The following is a 19,547-nucleotide window of genomic DNA, read 5'->3' as shown; positions in this document are numbered from 1 at the left end:
CCAGAAATCAGTTCCTTTGCATACAGTAACCGGTGCAGCCAGTTAGTCACTTACTCCCTTGCTGAAAAGATATTTATAAACATCTACAAGGGAAGGGAAAAACCCTCATCATTTTAATAGAAACTTAAAAAAATATTTAGGACATACTATTTAAAGGATCTCCTGTCAGAAACTGGAAATTGTTATGAGTTAGAAAAAATCAAGTTGACAGTGCCCATTTAAAGTGTTAAGTAACTAAGCCCCAAACTTTTGTTTTTAATTCCTCTTTAGCCATTAATTTTAAAACTTCTCTCACCTTCAAATGGCCCAGCCTTCACTAATTGACTGACTATGGGATTATAGTGAGTACCTAAATGATGACATGGGCAGAAAGCAAGCAGGCATCAGCGCCAGACAGCCACCACGTTCCCAGCCCTGTCCTCTGTTCTCCCACCTCTGTGTTTCAGTAATGGGACTTCAATCTACAACTGCAGGGACGGGCCAACAGAAGGGCAATGGTGGCACCTTAAGACTGCTGCCTTACTTCTATCTTCCATCAGAAAATGAGAGCTACATCTTTAAAAGAGAAACTTAATCTCAAAATTAAACGCTAAATTGGAATTTTTTTCATATGGGCTTTAAAAATTGGTAAAGTTGTGTGGGAGGTGAGAGCAGCACTTGAGTAAGTTTGATTTGTGTCCGATTCCATCATTTCACTATTTCATGTTAATATTTATCAAACTGGTCTCTCCTGTGCATTCATAATCTCTGAGTTCAATTGTTATATTGTTAAGATACTTTTGTAATTCTTGAGCACTAACTGGCCTCTGTCTTTAAAGGTAGAAGACTCCTTTTTTAAAAAATGGTTGTCATGTTTATAGCCTTAGACTTGGTAAACTCTGGAATATTGCTTGATTTTTCATGTAATAATTTTTTACAACAGTTCTTGGTGCCTTTCTGTTCCATTAGCTCTTCACCATCTGTTATGCTGATGACACTGTTACAGGGAGTAAGTGTTCTGGCAAGCTTTTTAGTTGTGCTGAAAAGTCTTATTTCTTTGCTTTCTAGTGATTTGTTGTTACTATATAATTTTCTCAACTATAATCTTTGGAGAGAGCTTCTATTGCCGTACTCCTGTTATGCTAAGGGGCAGAGGATTGGAAATACTGACCAGAAGTTGAGATGGTGATGGGGCTTATTGCTATTTTCTTAATGTTTTTAACGTTGCAAATAAAAGAGAAATTACATATACCAAAAGCTGGTGCAAATTTCAAATGCGTCCCACTAAAACTTAAGGATTCCTCTACTGTAGATCTTATACACCAACTATGTTTAAACTTCTAGTATTCACTCAAAAACTTGGGAAATTCAGAAACAAAACAACTGGTTAAAAACACATTCAGATTGAAAGTGTGCTTTCGTGCAGTCTAGCTAACACCTCAAACTGATGTTCCCTTCTGTACAAGAGTTTGACAACTTAACTTTGCCCCCCAATATTTGGAAAAACATATGCAAGGATCAAAATAAAAAATTGATAATTGGAAAAAGATCCCTTGAATAGGAAATGGGATTTTTATCTTCTTGTAAACTGTCAGTTTGACCATTTGTCATATATTTTTTTCAAATTTTAGGGGGCAAAGTTAAAGTTGAATGTTAGTGAGTAATGAAGGATTATACTTCAGTGGCAAATAAGGTGGGCCCCTTAACTGTTCATTTCCAGTCATTCTGACACTTAGAATTTTTTATAAAGATGTGAAATCTTTGTGAAAAGAGTGTAATATTGGCTTTGGGATCTAGCTGAACTTTACTGAAATGCAATTTCATCTTCAACTGCTATTCTAATAAACTGTTTTATCTGCAAATAAATAATAAGCTGACAATGTACTCTGACCCGGTACCCTAAAAATTTCAGCAATTTAATAATGAATTTTGTTCCCTGAAATCATTTTGACTGTCACTAATTGAGGTGGCTGACTTTGTCTAAGTGTGCACTTGTTTGAACTCTTTAAATAGCTCTTATGATTTTGTTTAGAATCACTATTCATAGTGGTGGTGCTCTGTAATTTACTAGTGTGTCCCAAGTATAATGATACTGGGCTGACCAATTTCAAGTCTAGAGGGATTTGCTAAAAGCGTTTTTAATTTCTAACCTCATTTCTACAAATACATTAGAAGCAAGAGGAAGACCAAGGACAGGGTAGGCCAGTTACTCAATTAGGGGGAAAACAATAACAAAAAATGTGGAAAGGCAGAAATGCTAAATAATATTTTTGTTTGTTTTTACCAAAAAGCTTAGTAGCGATTGGACATCTCACATAGTGAATGCTAGTAAAAATGAGGTAAGATCAAAAGCCAAAATAGGGAAAGAACAAGTTAAAAATTATTTGGACAAGTTAGTTGTCTTCCAGTCACCAGGGCCTGATGAAATACATCCTAGAATACTCAAAGAGCTGATTGAGGAGATCTCTGAGCCATTTGCAATTATCTATGAAAAGTCATGGAAGCCAGGAGAGATTCTAGAGGACTGAAAAAAGGCAAATATAGTGCCAATCTAAAAATAGGGGGATAAGCACAACCTGGGGAATTACAGACCAGTCAGTTTAACTTCAGTAGCTGGAAAGATAATGGAGCAAATAATTAAGCAATCAATTTGCAAACACCTAGAAGATAATAAGGTGATAAGTAACAGTCAGCATGTATTTGTAAAGAACCAATCGTGTCAAACCAACCTCATAGCTTTCTTTGACAGGGTAACAAGCCTTGTGAATGGGGGAAGCAATAGGGTATATCTTCACTTTAGTAAGGCTTTTTGATACTGTCTCGCATAACTTCCTCATAAAAAACTAGGGAAATACAACCTACATGGAGCTACTATAAGGTGTGTGCATAACTGGTAGGAAAACTGTTCCCAGAGAGTAGTTGTCAGTGATTCACAGTCAAGCTGGAAGGGCATATCGAGTGGAGTCCCGCAGGGATCAGTTTTGGTTCTGTGCAATATCTTCATCAGTGATTTAGATAATGGCATAGAGATACACTTCTAAAGTTTGCAGACAATAACAAGCTGGGAGAGGTTGCAAGTGCTTTGGAGGAGAGGGTTAAAATTCAAAATCATCTGAACAAACTGGAGAAATGGTCTGACGTAAATAGGATGAAATTCAATAAGAACAAATGCAAAGTACTTGGCTTACGAAGGAACAATAAGTTGCACACATGCAAAATGGGAAATGACTGCCTAGAAAGGAGTACTGTGTAAAAGGGTCTGGGGTCATAGTGCATCACAAACTAAATATGAGTCAAGAGTGTAACACTGTTGCTAAAAAAGGAAACATCATTCAGGGATGTAACAGCAGGAGTGTTGTAAGCAAGACACAAGAAGTAATTCTTCTACTCTATTCCACGGTGATATGGCCTCAACTGGAGTATTATGTCCATTTCTTGGGTGCCACATTTCTGGAGAGATATGGACAAATTGGAGAAAGTCCAAAGAAGAGCAGCAAAAATGATTAAAGGTCTAGAAAACATGAACTATGAGGGAAGATTGAAAAAATTTGGTTTGTTTAGTCTGGAGAAGAGAAGACTGAGAGGGGATGTGATGGTAGATTTCAAGTACATAAAAGGTTGTTCCAAGGAGAAGGAGGAGGGAGAAAAATTATTCTCCTTCATCTCTGAGAACAGGATAAGAAGCAATGGGCTTAAATTGTAGCAAGGGCGGTTTAGGTTGGACATTAGGAAAAACTTCCTGTCAGGGATGTTAAACACTGGAATAAATTGCCTATGGAGGTTGTGGAATTTAAGAGCAAACACCTGTCAAGGATGGTTTGGATAATGTTTAGTCCTGCCATGAGTGCAGGGGACCAAACTATATGACCTCTCGAGATCTCTTCCAGTCCTACGACTCTGATTCTTTCTGTATGCTTGCATTAACTTTGTCTTTATATCTTGTGCCCAAACACTCTAAAGAGATTTTAACTTTTTAATAACAGATTTGGTTCTCTAAAAACTTGAATTCATCTGTTACCTCTGTGTATTAGAATTTAATTTAGAAAAAATGCTCCTCCTTTGTGTAGTCTTTAACCCTTTTGCATCATCAGTTATAACACAATCTTTTATTGAGTAATGCACTGTGCATCTAGAACATCCCAACTTCTGTCCCAAAGGGGTTAGTATTTCTTATGTCCCTTATTATCTGTCTTTAGTCACTGATTAGGATTTTTAACTAGCCTGATCATATTCATTTATAGTTGTCTAATTTGTATATATTTGTGTGTGTGTGTAGGTGTGTATATATGTGTATATATATAGTTTGTAGCTCACTTGGTTCATTACTGTGAAGTGGATTAGGAGACGTGCATGATACTTGTGTTTTCTGAATATGAAACCTTTATATGTAGCAAAAGCACTTGCTTTATTTCCAAAGGGAATGGCTCTAACATCATCATTTTTACAGCAACCTTTCTTGCAAAACTGATCTGATTATAAACCTCAGAAGTAAGTTTCTTTCCTGTCAGCTAAAAAATGATGCATTTTTGTCAGTCCACCCTAATGGAAATTGACTAGTATTTGTAAGGTCTGTTATCTACATAAACATGTCTTGATCTGATTTACTGTAATAATTTATTTGCAATTTTTTACTCTCTTCTACGTTCAAACTCTGCTCCTAAAGATGATCTGTAGGTGTGTCACATCTGCAGATGTACTCTAGTCCAGGGGTTCTCTCAATGAATTTTTTGGTAGCCCCAGAGTGCGGCCACCAACTCTTTCTGGTGGCTGCTCTGACATTTTTTCCTAAAATACTTAATTAACTTTAGGAAAAACAATAAATATGCACATCTACATGTCCAAATCATTGTACACCTCTACCCCGATATAATGCTGTCCTCGGGAGCCAAAAAATCTTCCCGCGTTATATCGAACTTGCTTTGATCTGCCGGAGCGAGCAGCTCTGCGCCCCGGGAGCGCTGCTTTACCGCGTTATATCCGAATTCGTGTTATATTGGGTCGCGTTATATCGGGGTAAAGGTGTAATTTATTTATGTAGGGATTTATTTGCGGACTCAATAATAAAAATAATGTACAGTTGTATCTATCCTTTACTGGACCTAAACAGAATAGAAACAGATAAGGTACTTTGCATGTTCTTGGGTTTTTTGTTTTGTTTCTTTTTTTTTTTTTTTTTTAAGATTTGCTAGCTAGTAAGTCTGTTTCTGTTAAAAGTGATATTTGAATGTTTATCACTTTTCACAGCAGCAGACTTGCTAGCTAGCTGGGAGAAAGTGAAAAGTGATATTAACATAAAATATAACTTTTCACAACAGACTTACTCAGCACTGGCAAGCTGGAGGACAAATTAAGTCCTGGATAAGGAGGTGGGTAGGAAGGCAGCAGGGGCCAGGGGTGATGGTGGGGGGTGAGCTGACGGATAGGAGTCCTGCAGCCATGCGACGGTGGCCAGGACCGATGCGGGGTTGAGCCCGGGGCTGGAACCTGTCGCCTCATGGCTGGGGCTGGAGCCTACAGCTGCATGGCTGGATCTGCTCCCTGCCACTCCAGGGCTAAAGCCTACTCCTCCGGCATTTGTGGCTCCAGAGCGGGGCGGATCCCAATCCTTGCTGCTGACCCTGGGGGAGGGTCCACTGCTTTGCCCCCCGTCACTGCCCAGGAGGCTGTGGCTGCATGAAAAGCCCCGGTAGCTGCTTGTGGCCGCATTTGAGAAACGCTGCTGTAGTTTGAGAAATATGCGTGCATGAATGTTGCTAGTACCTCTTTCATCCTGCTGAGACTGTCCTTCCCACAGATTTTTAACGCTGATAACAGAAAGAAACCTCACTTTCCAATAGCTCCACTTTTATCAAATTTCTCTTTATTTGAAGGTCACCTTTAAATATCATTTACTTAAATCTCTGTCACAAGGCAGTTGCGAGCGGAGTTGGGCAAAATTTTTAAGATGAAACTTTTTTTGCTGAAAAATGCAGATTCGAGTTGATGAAAACACGTGAATTTGTATTGAATTTGTTGAATTGTTTAGGTTGAAAAGCCCACCCAACTTCTGAAAAAATGAAAACATTTCATTTTGATATTTTTGAAATTAAATGTTTAGATTTTTTTTATTCAAAATTACTTCATTTAGAAATTCACTTAAGTTTTATAATTTTTTTTAAAAGCTCAAACATAATGAAACATTTAGTTTTGGGTTGAACAAAACACTTTGAAAAAATTTCATTTCCGGTTGACCTGAAATTAATCTAATTTTTTTTGTTGGGGGGGTGGGTCAGTTAGTGAACAAAAAAATCAGTTATTCGCACGGCCTTAGATACAAGATGCCTATTGCTTTAGGATTTGTGAAATTTCACCAATGTATACTGTATATCCTTACTAATCATGCTTAGACAGATGTCCAGCATTTAAATAATTAAAGACTAATCACATGCAGTGGTGAATGAGCCACTGGTCCCTCGGGGCCTGTGTGCAGGGGCCCCGACCATCTGGTGCGCCCCTGGAAAAAATATGCCACTGCTGGCGGAAGCCCAGAGCCTCAGTCACCAGGTGGGTGGGACAGGGGAAACCCACGCACCCCAACCCCGCTCCACAGCACCAGCACTGGGCGGGGGAAGCTCCTCCAGCAGCCCCCGACCTTGTCCCCGGCAGCAGCCATGAGATGGGGAATTTCCCCCCCCCCCAGCAGCCCCCATCCCTGGCAGCAGCTGCGGGACAGGGGAAGCCCCCCCCAACCCCTGTCCCTGGAAGAAGCCCTGGTGCAGCAGGGCAAGCCCCCTCCAGTGCCCCCTACCTGTCCCCAGCAGAAGCCGCGGGGTGGCAGGGCAAGCCCCTGCGCTCAAGCTCTCCTGTCCTGACCCTGTTCCCCCCCCAGAAGTGCAGGAGGTGGCAGGGGAAGCCCCAGCACCCAGACCCCTGCAGCGGCTCTGGGACTGGAAGAGCTTTCTCCCTGCTGCGGCCCTGGGGCAGTGGCATGGGGACAGAGCTTCTCCGGTCTTGGGACTGCAGTGGGGGGTGGGGAAAGGAGCAAAAGGGGTTGCGGGGCTGCAGTGGGGGGCGGGGCGGAATGGGGAACACCCTGGGTGGAATGCAGGCTGGTCCCAGGGAAGGGGCAGAGAGGGGTGGGGCTGCAGGCAGAAGGGGGTGGAATGGGGGTGGGGCTGCAGGTGGAAGGGGTAGGGAGGGGCCCACTACTTGCTCTGGGCCAGCGCCCCAGGAAATCTTAATCCTCCTCTGATCACATGCCTTGCTACCATTATTTAAACTATTCCCTAAAGTTACAAATTACTAGTCCTAGCTTTGCCGTGATGGCCCAGTATGCATCAGCTGTTTAAGAAACCCATAGAGCTGGTTTGAAAGAGCAGAGGTAAATTGTATCTCCCCCTGCTATATAGCATGATTTTCTAAATTAGTTTAAAATAAATAAAAAGTAACTTTAAGAACCATGCCATATACAGGATGAAAGTTACAAACCCACTTACCTGAACTCCTGTATTCCAGCTTTAGCAGGGGCTCCTTGCTGCTGTGATTTTTGGTTTGGTTTGTTTTTTGTATTTTTGTGCTGATTTTTTTCTTTAAAGTTGTCACATTATTTTTAATGGCTGTGTCATTTCAGTTATCCCAGCATGAATGGAAAAAAATATAGATTAAAAACTACTGAAGGAAATGAAAGTTCATAGAAAACCAAAATCTTGCCAGACATTCAAAAGAAGTATTTGATGTCTGACTACGACATGCATTAAAGAGAGGACTTTTTGCCTGTCAGGATAATGCTCCTCTCCTATGTATCTTAATAGTTAACAATGCTACTTTTAATCTACAGACCAAAAGGTCAATTTTGAATGTTTCACCACTCTGGAAGTTATATGAGTTACTTTATAACTATATTTCTCTCACAGTTTTTGGTCTCTTGCTCTTCACATTGACAAGGGCTAGGAAATCCAGTCCCTGGTTGGCTAACTGAAGTATGCATACTCCCTTGCAGGCTGATTAAAGGAAGTGGATTGGTGGGCTCCAAAAGGAGACTACTGCTGTCATTTTTAATTGCAAAAGCCACTTGCCATAGTGAGGGCTATGAAAATGAGGAGTAAACGGTGGGTAGTGAAGGCTCCATTATCTTTTTGTCTCTCTTACAGTTCTCTGTAGCACTTATCTCCATAGTATCTGAATTACTGAATAGGTAATTTAGATCCACAAGGCATTGTCACTACTGGGAATAGATTGGATTTTGCTTTTCACCTCTGATGAGTGCTGCAAGCACTTTTGGAATTTCCCCCCCACTTTTTGTTAGTATTCTTTGTCTTTTGTTATAGCAGTGGCTGTAGCAAAAAAGAAAAAAAAAAAAGGGTCTCCTTTAAAGAAAAATTAGTTAGTTACACCCTGTCCCCTTCAAACTTAACGTTAGAATTATGTCCTACTGTTAATCCTCACTAACGACAGTAACATTAGGCATGAGTTTGGATGCTATTCTAGTTATATACTAGTTTTGAAAGCAAAATAACATATTGCCAACTGGAATAGCTTTGGGAGCTACCTCTGGACCCCCAGTCACTAGACTGGTGGAGATCATGTATTTGTAGGAACAGTATTCTTGGACTTTGATGGAAAGGACACAAAAATACTCCTGCCAGAACAGAATTATTCTGAGGTGGCAGTGTTGTCTGAGGAGGTAGTGCCCTGGATGGTGGCAGAAGCTGAGACGGAGGTTGAGAATTACTAAATATTGTAACTAGAGGGCTGAGTGAAGATTTTCAGCTGCAGAACGAAGGCTGGGCTGTCCCATTGTTACTAAAAATATATTAAAAATTCCTTTCTAAATGGTTCTCATATTTAGAATCGTAATAAAAAGTGTAAAGGAGGCTTGTATTAATTGTTAAGCTGATTGTGTAAAGCCATGTTGTGATGGAAATTACATATAGTATTTCATGCAAGCAAAATTGCCTTTATGAACCAGATGCAAAAAAGCAATTGAAATACTTCTCATCATTGCAAGTTTTGGATCAAATGGCGTTATTTGATATTAAAGTATATGTCCAAAGTATTGTAAGGTTTCATTCTGGAAACTGTCCTTCAAAAGCATTTACAGTATTCTGAAAGGTTGTATCTGAAATGTATTTAGTTTCAATCACAAGAAAACATCTTAGCTTTCTAAATTAATTTAGCTCTCCCAGTTTTTGTCTTCTATTCCAGGGCTCAGTTACTATTTTCTAATATTGGTTGTCTTAAATGCTGTGGAATTTTGCTATGTGTGAATTATGTGTAGCTATTCTTGTTCAGAACGTTGGCAAGTAATTTGTTATAGATGCATTGTGGAATAATGATTTGTTATTAATTATGGATCTTGTTTTAGTTGAACTTACTTAATAAGCCCTTTATGTTTTCCAGTTCTGTTTATGTGTATTGTATTATCTTTATTCCTTTTGGAGAAGGGGTGAATATTTTGCCACTTAGCTAGTAAGAGATTGAAAACATAAAATTTTATATACAGTACGTCAGCTGTTTTACAACTGATTACAATGAAAGCCCTCTTTCTCTGAATTCCTGCCACAGTCCTCTCTGAACAGGGTCATCTGTCTTCTTCTAAATAATAAAAACTTCAATCAAAGTCACTTGTGGAACTTTCCTAAGTAAAGCAGAAAACCTTCTGATGTGTGTAAATTAGTCTAGCTAAGTCTTCCTTCCCTTGGGTGAGAAGCTCCCAGAGCAGGGGTCGGCAACCTTTCAGAAGTGGGGTGCCGAGTCTTTATTTATTCACTCTAATTTTAAGGTTTCACATGGCAGTAATACATTTTAATGTTTTTAGAAGGTCTCTTTCTATACGTCTACAATATATAACTTGTTGTATGTAAAGTAAATAAGGTTTTTAAAATGTTAAAGAAGCTTCATTTAAAATTAAATTAAAATGCAGAGCCCCCTGGACCGGTGGCCAGAACCCGGGCAGTGTGAGTGCCACTGAAAATCAGCTCGGGTGCCGCCTTCGGCACGCGTGCCATAGGTTGCCTACCCCTGTCCCAGAGTGTGATCCATGGAGCACTTCCTCAGAGAACTGCCTGGTCACAGGGTGCTGCCTCTGCTCTTTCCATTTGCTGAATATGGTTTAAAAGACATTTAAGAATTCACTACTTTCCTAATTTGCTTTCTCAAGTAAGCAATTGCTGTAGTTGGCAGACGGATGTTATTTGATCATGAATGTATAGTAAAGGTGGCCAACACCATCATGACTTAGAGGAGAGGTGGAGGCCCATGACATCATCTCTGTTAAGATGTATTCCACACTGTGTGAAGAAGTTCATGAACCCCTGGTCAAAGGTGCCTGTGTAAACTTAAACTATGTTTCTTAACTATGGCAAACTCCATCATACTTCAGTTAGTAAACCAGAGAGGTGACTTTTTAGGTGAGTTTTTAATAAACATTACAGTTTGACAGTCATAATGTAGTCAGCTGCTGTGTTGGCAGTTAACAAAAGAAAATAAACTGTATTCCACACTAAGGTGTGAGAGAGGTAACAGCTACGGAAATTTCTGTTGTAAACTCTATCGTTTTGTTTAAGGACCTTGCAATTGACACTGCAAACAAAATTTCACCATCAGAGCTGCACAGGCTTATCTCCACAGGGAAAGGAGTGACAAAATGAGGTTCTAGTCTGAGAAATGACCATAAACACATCATCATGGGGTTTCATATTTATTATCTCCTGGCGATTCTGTGTCATTTACTTCTCTCTTAACTGTTGGCTCTGCTGTGCCAACAGGAGTGAAAAACAGTAAAAATTAATGTTAGTTACTAAAGTGAACAACTGCGACTGGTACACACAGGGAGCAGATTTGCTTGGTAGGTAGGTAAGTGCTATTTATACATAGGCACCCACTGATTTTGGATGCCTCAATTTTTGGGTGCCCAACTTGAGACACCTTGCAGGGGCCTTGTTTTCAGAAATTTCTGAGTACCCATCCTCTGTAAATCAGGCTACTTCAAGGTGTCTCAAGTTGGGCACCCAAAATCCCCAGTCACTTTTTAAAATCTGTCACCATAGAACCATTCTTTAAGGTGTGGAGTTGGCTCAAAGGTTTAACTGATGGCTTCTGGGATTTTTCTGTATTCATAACTCAGCTTAACTTTAGATCAGCACGTCTACCATATTTGGTATGCTGAAGCACCAAAAAGGGAGTAGTAGTTTGGATAGAAAGGGGTGTTCTTAGGTCAACTCAGGGCTTTAATTTCTGCCATCTAACATTATTTAAGACTGTTTCAAGTGGGAGTTTTGCGGCTCTGTAGATGTTGGAGGGGTTAAAGCTTTGTGTTTATGTAAGTCAGTGAAATGAGACTTGTAAACACCTGCTTTACTGCTGCGGCATGCACATTAGGCTTTACCTTGCTGCTGATGTACTATAAAATGCTGTAGCCTGTACTACTTGCATTTGTTACCGAACTTTCTGGCTACAGCAGCCGTGATTTATTTTAAAGTTATAACATTTTTGTAAAAAGCAACAGAGAGTCCTGTGGCACCTCATAGACTAACAGATTTATGCTCCAATACATCTGTTAGTCTATAAGGTGCCACAGGACTCTTTGTTGCTTTTTACAGATCCAGACTAACATGGCTACCCCTCTGATACTTAACATTTTTGTAAATGTTTTTAGGATAACCTCTTGCAAAATAGTCTATTGTTATCTGTTAGGACAATAATGTCTCAGCAGAAACATAGATTAATAGTAGACAAATAGAACTATCTATCTATTCACATATGTTCAAATAATACAAAGAGTCCATTCTGTGTTTGCAGGTCAGAACAAGGCATTTGAAAGAACATAACCACCCTGTAATTCCAGCTATATGGTTGTGCGTGACCATGTGTTTAGTATAGATCAGCAAACTTCTGTAGCCAAGTTTGTACTTTGGGAATATACCTTCGTGATAGTAAAGACATTGGCAAAAGTAGGTCTGCTTTTTTTGCTCAAACAGATCCACAAACATTTGGAAGCTATGCCTAATGGTTTCTCAGATGGAAGAATTTTGCCCTCCTGTTTTTCCCCAAAGCAAAACTTGTTGGCAGTGGGAAGTCTGCAAGACTGTTTTCCAGCTTCCATTGAATAATGTATCTATGCTAAACACTGTAATTCTGAGATGTATATGCCAGTCTGCTAGTATAATTGTTGTTTATTTTCCTTGCCCTCCAACATTTCTGTCTCTCCACAATACAATTGTTCCCAAAAGAGACTCTAGTTTTTGTACTTTTCATGCTTAAACCTAGAAACTAGCTATGCATAAAAAGTAAAATTCAGTTAGGATTAATGATGCCCCAGCTGTGTGTTCTGAACCCTCGTGGGGAAAATAAAATGTGGAGTACTTTTTGAGGAGGGAAAAGAGTGTTGTGTGAAGCAAATGAATGAAAAAAATGATTTTAGTATATTATTTTCAGGGCTTGAATATTTTACCTGACTCCTGCTACCCAGGATAAAATACCTGTGTGAAATACCTATGTGGCCATGACTCCCCAAGGCCACACCTCCAGCAGTTTAAAGGAATAAGAGAGCTGTGTACTGTTTGTTGGACTTTTTACTTAATTGTAACATTGTCAATCAAGTTTCTATTTTATACCGTTTTTAAATGTAACATAGTGCAAATGGCTGGTTAAACACTTATTTATACATTCATTTCATATAAAGAAGCTCTTTGCTCTAGGTGGTCTTTGATGTATTTAAAAAAAACAGACTACTTCAGTAGTTCTGTCCCCTGGCTCCCAATAATTAATATATACCATACCCAGCAGCTAAAAAGTATTACAAATCTTTGCAGTTTCCTGCCAAAGCCTTCCCAAATAGACATAATTATCTTATTCCTTGAATAATATATTAAATGAATAGTATTTAAACCAGCTATAGGACAAGTTTAATACTACAAAAATTGTTGAATAAATTATTCAACAATCACTAGTAAAATTAATCAAATAACCTATTCACCAAATACTATTCAGTCTTACTTACTATCACTCCCTTCTTTTCCTTTCTATCTTTAGTCCATTTAGTCCTATTATAGATCAGTGACTTCAGTGTCTATTTCATTCTTATTCTCACTCTTTCCTTTTCCATTTATTGTATTCTCTACCCTCCTACATTGTTTTCTCTCTTTGTTCTCCCCCTGCCTCCAATATCTGTCTATATGTATTTGCCATGCTTCATTTTTCTTATTTTTCCACCAGTCTTTCATTTTCTCCTGCTCGCTCACCCACCCCCTCAAACCCACCCACACATAAGGCTTGGAAATTTTACCACACATCTAATTGTCAGAGGACTAATCCTACTAGCTACAGACCCATGAAGATGTGGGGATCCCCTGTTCATGGTCAATGCTTCTCTCCCCTCCTCCCTTTCCTTCCCCCTCCCCCATTGCTGGGGCCTCAGCACCAGGAGTAATTTGACATTAAAATCTCAGCTTTTGTTTTTCAAAATTATGGTTCCAGCCCTCCTGGTTGTGAAGAAATAGTCAGCCACATTTTCAAGATTATCTTCTTTAGTGATGTCTGCCTGGGTCAGCAGGCACCTGAAACAATAGCTCTGAGAGGGAGGAACTGCATCATTTATTTCATTGGAGTCTGAATTTTGAAACTCATTCCTCTGGATGTGTCTGTGCAGGGAGCTCCTTACTGCTACCACCCCATCATCCTTTGTTCAGTTGGGTGGTAGCTGAGTCTCCCTCCTCCTCCGGGACAGACGATGACAGTGATCTTGGGAAGGGGAGATCCAGCCTGCCCAAAGAGGAGTGGTGGTGGTCTCCTAGATGACTGCTCTTATGTGGCCTTACCACTGCCATTCCAAGAAGGGACAGGGGTAGGGCCAAGTTGCATGGGGCCATGTGGGGGGTGGGGGGTGTCCTGAGCCTTGGCTGTCCTCAGTCCAGCCCTGGGCACTGGGAATAAATAGAATGGAAGGGAACTATTTTTGGATCCACCTCCCACTACTGGGTATCTGAAATATGCAGCCCCACCCACCAGTCTCCTATGAATGGAGGAAGGGAGAAGCAGCATTGTGTGGGGAGGGGGAGACGGGGGAGAGGAGGGGCTGTCTCCAATACTCTACCCTTCCCAAAGACTCCACTTTTTTGTTCTCCAACCTGAGCTGAATAGCTCCAGTACCTGCCTTGGCTGCAGGGGGTTTTATCAGTTTTATTCCTAACCAAAGAATTCTGAAGCACAGCAGTGACATTGAAAATACTATGGTTGGTTTTCACGTTGTTGTATTTAGGGAAAGCTCTGAACATCAACAGAGGCACTGGAGCTGTCTGTCTGCAGACTTAGGAAGATAGCATGGCATTAGTTCACACTCAGTTCATATTTGTAAACTTATTGTCAAAATCATAAGAGCAAGAAACTTCATTTTTAAAAATGAAAGCTTAGATTTTTGAATACATTGATGGCATTCACCTACGAAAGCTCCCTACTTGCCCTGGGAGAGTGGAGGAGTAGATTTTTCAATCCCTGATAATGTTTAATCAACAGTTTGACAGTTAAAAGACAGAAGTGTAGCAGGTACATGTAAACTATAGTATTACTAACTGTCTCATAACTGGAGATAGCCGAGATACAGTGATACTCAATATTGTACAGTAATTTTCCTATGCAAGAACTATTGGATCTGTAACTGGTAGCCTGCCATAATTATCACTGTTTTCATCTCCTTTCCTTTCTCCTCTTCTCCCTCTGATGCTGCCCTATGTATAACTCATTGTTGAGTAGTGAGATAGTAACATCAAAGTAAATCAACCCTTTCTCCTTTTTTTTCCTCTGTCCTGTTCCCCTGTAAGGAGACCAATCACCTGATGATAAATGAAATGAGACAGCAAACTCTAGAACGTTAACTTTAATATTGAAATAACATCTCATCATGGATAAATAAAACCATTATACAGTTAGAGATTAACATTTTCCCCTTATCTCCCTAGAATCCTACTCAAGTGGGAACAGCGCTGCAGGTTTTCCACAACCTTGGAACTTTGAAGGATACCATTTCTAATGTAGTGGATGGGTACTGTGCATCTCTAGAGGAGAACATCAATAATGCTTTGGATATCAAAGTTTTGACTCAGCCATCCCAGACAGTTACAAGAGGTACAGTATGGGCATGTTATTTAATTTACAGCATAACAGTTTCTGGTCATTTGGCAGAATTGCATTGTGCTGAGTCATGTGGGAGAAAAATGCTTAGCATTCTTTGGAATGCATCATGGAAACCATTAAGGTTTCCTGGAATCTGATTCTACCTTACTTGCATTTGTGAGAGGACCACAGAGACTGGTATATTACTTGTAAGCAGTGCAACAAATCAGACCAATGTATTCAAACACTTTTGTCAAATGGGAATATCTCAAAGTAGTGTTTCTAACTTGGGGGATCACTGCATCATTAAACTTAGTTCCCCTTATTTTTTAAGCTGTGGTACCATGGAGCATTGAAGAACACAAATGCAAAACAGATTTAGATGTCAGATTTTAATTTGAAGCCTCTACAACACAGTTTGGGATTCAAATTTTGTGTTAGAACCATAATAATGGCATATGGCTTCTCAAGGAAGATGAAGGTTGCTTAATGGTATTTCCTTCAGTTAAAAAGAATGTCTTATTTTTGTAATTCTAATACCCTTAGGCAAAAGCGTTCAGGTGAGTGCCTATATCCTTGACAGCAACTAGTTGTCCCATGTCACCCTGCCAGTACATCTTACAACAGTGGAGAAGTACATTGGCTTTGTGTTTCTGCTGAGATGAGAAGCACTGAAGTAGTTAATAATAATGCTGACATTTAAAGTATCCTCACTAGACTTCAGAGTTAATAGTTGATTGAGATGATTGGGGCTGTTCACACCTCTCAAAGCTGTTGTTTCAAGCTGTCTGTGACTGCTCAACACTTCTGAAAATCAGGCCACTTCTTTAGGTGCCTATAGATGGATTTTTGTTTTAACCTCATTTAGGCACTCACAGCTGACAATGTTGGTCTTGATTTTTAAATCCTGAAATGGATTGATATGTTGCCTTCAAAATATGTTTAGGTGGCCCTGGCCGAGCTGTTATGCCAACACCAGGGAACACTGCAGCCTTCCGAGCAGCCCTCTGGACAAACATGGAGAAACTCATGGATCAGATCTGTGCAGCTTGTGCACAGGTATTCAGTCCCTATATTTCCTCTTCTACATTAGTGCATTTTTTGCATATACCACATTAGAAAACCTAAATTAGCTTTAAAACAAATTCTCTTACAGGTGCAGCACTTGCAAAAAGTACTGACAAAGAAGAGAGACCCTGTTTCACATGTCTGTTTCATTGAGGAAATAGTTAAGGTAAAGTTTTCATTTACCCGAATAAGTTCTTACAAAGACAGTGAGTGGTTCTGTTAAGGAAAATGTGATGAGAGGAGCCTTTCAGTTACAGTTTTAGAGTTCAGTAATGAGACAGTGGTGAAAGTCAGACTAGCATAGAAAAGTGCATTTATGGACTGTTTATGATCTGTGGGGTATATTTGTAGGGCATAGACGTCTTCTTGTAATAATTGTGTTAGTTTTCTTTAAATGAACCGATAAGACACCATTGTCAGTTTTTATTAGTGATCATTATTGTCACCCCATAATATACTGTGTAGTTTGGGTAATTAATGTTGTGCATTAGTTTTCATAGGAAAATATGTCTTCATGTGGTATCTAGTGTTCTCAGCCATCTGTTTCTCTACTTTTTGGCAATTTCTTCTCCGAAAAAATAATCACGGCTGTTTTTTTCCTTTCAAAGGCCCAGATATGAATACCTATCCTTGTCCATTCATTTGTATTGTTTTCTAGTCTTCTTTGGAATAATTTGATTAATGGTCTCCTTCAGGGCTAGGAACAGCAATATTGAAGCCATTTTGTCTGAGTTAGTAAATGGGAAACAACAAAACCAAAAGAAGTTTTACTGTCTGTTTTCATGCAGACATCTCCTTTTCTATGCATATGGCTGGTTTATTAATTCATACAGATTTAATTTTTGAAATGGTTTTGGGAAATTATTCATATGTAAATTTTTCTCAACAGTAAAATCAAATAATAAAGGTTGAACACAGTGAACTTACTTGTCGATTACTTAAGCCCACTCTGAAATACACGGAGTATAGCATTGCCCTGTGGCCAGACACTTTGAAATATCTCCTTGAGAGGAAATGACTAGCTTTCTTTCTTTTCTTTTTCTTTTTCTAAACCCAAAGAAGTGGATAAGCTTTAGGTAAATATCTCTGCATACTAAAAACTTGCTCTTGCAAAAATTATCCATTGGCCCTTGGGCTTCACAAACTGTCTCTGCAATAGGCCAACCTCTTAAAAGAGGAAAATGACCCTTCAAACAAATGGAGCAGTCCTGCACACTGGGAAGTTGTGGAGCAGTTTGGATGCGAAGAGAACTCATGTAAATGAGCTTTCCATCTTCCATATGTAGCAGCTCCCTCTCCTGGATCCATCCCCAGTGTCCCTCATTACTTTTGAGGAGTGGCTGTTGGACCAGGAGGGGGCTTTCCCAATCGTCGGAGGAGGCTTAGGGAAAGGGGGTTGGGCAGGGAGCGAGCGAGAGAGAGAGACTGGGAAGACTTCTTTATCTCAGTGTTTAAAGAATACCCAAGTGAATGGAAGGAATTTTGTAGGCTTAAATTAGGGAAAGACTGGCCAGTAAATGAAATACTGTGTTCTAATCCATAAAGTGCTGAGCCTCTGTTCTGAGGTACTGAACACCCTCCCCTCCCATTAATTTCATAATGTGGGACTGAGCCTATGGTGCCAGAATGAATTTTAAAAATAATAACCATGGAGAAACAAATATATATCTCCTTCTCAATTAGTAACCTCTTCAGTAAATTATGAGATCAGCATAGAGGAGTATAAAACAAAGCTGGACAGTTCTTATTCTGGGAATGAGATAGCTAATACAGTATCAGGTCTTCTTGCAACTCTTCATCCTGCATAGTATGGTGCTTTTTTACTTCTTCCTTTCTCAGGTTGATACCGTACAATACAGGGCTTTTCTTAGCCATTATCATGGTAACACCCAGTGTGAGGTCTACGGGAAAAAGTACTGTGCAGCATCATGTGGTGAGTGTAGGCAACAAAGCCACACAAATCAGTGTTGATGGTGTTCAGCCAAAAGCAGTCAAGTACTAGTCACAGCTAAAATTTGGGAAGCCATGTAAATCCACTCAGTTTGAGCTGTACAGACAGCTGTCTGGGGGAGCAAGAACTACGATGTACATTGCCAGTAAGAAATAATCACTGCACTGACTCATGAAAACTGTATAGCTCATACTAATCCGAGCCACCACCAGGTCACAGCTGGCATTACCATCCTCAAGTCCTCTGAAAAAGGATGTAGAGAGGGGAGAGAAGGTTGGATGTTCTTTGTGTTCGGTTTCATTAGTAAACTGAGCTAAACAATTAAACAAGCTAAATGTAATAGCATTATACCCATTTTCTAAGGCAGCATGCCCACACCAGATGATATGAAGATGACATTCCACTCTGCATTCTGTGTACTAATTACAATTAGTGATGTCAACATTATTATTAGTCATCTTCTGTGGCAGCTGCACTACCACTTTGCCTTTCCAACCTGCTTTCTTGTTCTAACCATGGCAGTATAGGCACCAGCCGAAGAAACATGAGAGAAGTGACCCCGGCCTTGATAAACACACGCCCTTTAATAATAAGGAAACTGGTTGCTTTTTGGTTCATTACCCTCCTCCATCTACATATGTAGACTTAAAAATGACAAATAATAATATTGAAACTAAAAGTGAACTGTTTTTTTTTTACCTGCCAAGATATTCTTTCAGTGAATCTTGATGGGTTAATCTCAGCCTTTTCAGGCAAAAGAATGAAAAACTTATTTTACATGTTATTGTTTTGAAATGTATTAGTAATTTTTATTTTAAAACTGATGTTTAAACATTAAAATTACAAATACATTTTGAAATAATTTAATTTGTTGTGCTTGTTCTCTTAATGATTCTGTTCTTTATAATGATTTTGTATTTATTTAAAAAATAGATTTGATTCACCTTTAAAGAACTCGTAGGTAACTTCAACTGTTCTACCCTATTTCTTTCCCCTTTCAATAGCTAGTGACTAATCCTGCTCCTGTGGAGGCCCATAGCTAAGCTAACATTGATTTCAGTATCTGGCCTATCTTTTTATGAGAGCCCATTCCCTAATCATATAGGTAAGACTCTGATTGAGCTCCTTGTGATACAGAGTTGAAACTGAACTCTGATCTTCACATATGGTAGATCCTCCACTCTCACACATTTCAGTTAGTGGCATTACAAAGTGAAAAGCAGTTTTAACAGCATGACAAAACATTTTGTGTTTTTGGAAATTGTGATGGGTGGACACACTTGAGATGGGGCTCCCTCCATTCAGACAGGAGAGGGCCAATCACAGAACACTCCATAAGCAGCTCTTCTTTCCTCCCTTTGCTCTGCTAGTGCCCAGATTTGTTAACAACCCAATTAGACTGCAAAGGCCATCATTCCCCCTGACTTTTTGGGAAGAGGGTGGACGAAGGGCTGAAGGGGTT

General features: G+C 39.6%; 1 protein-coding gene across 1 annotated transcript in view; it reads left to right on the top strand.

The window, feature by feature from the left end:
• COG5 (component of oligomeric golgi complex 5) overlaps positions 1-19,547 on the top strand; it is a 329,906-nt gene that overhangs the window by 219,282 nt on the left and 91,077 nt on the right. Inside the window, exons 8-10 of the mRNA XM_054018595.1 lie at positions 14,913-15,078; positions 16,013-16,125; positions 16,223-16,300. Of these exons, the coding sequence (XP_053874570.1) occupies positions 14,913-15,078; positions 16,013-16,125; positions 16,223-16,300 (357 nt within the window). The remainder of the gene's footprint in view (positions 1-14,912; positions 15,079-16,012; positions 16,126-16,222; positions 16,301-19,547) is intronic.

Source organism: Malaclemys terrapin, chromosome 1 (assembly GCF_027887155.1).
Source record: "Malaclemys terrapin pileata isolate rMalTer1 chromosome 1, rMalTer1.hap1, whole genome shotgun sequence".
In the NCBI taxonomy this organism is placed as follows: domain Eukaryota; kingdom Metazoa; phylum Chordata; order Testudines; family Emydidae; genus Malaclemys; species Malaclemys terrapin.
Note: the sequence above shows the minus strand (reverse complement) of the source record. Positions and strands in the feature narration are given on the sequence as shown.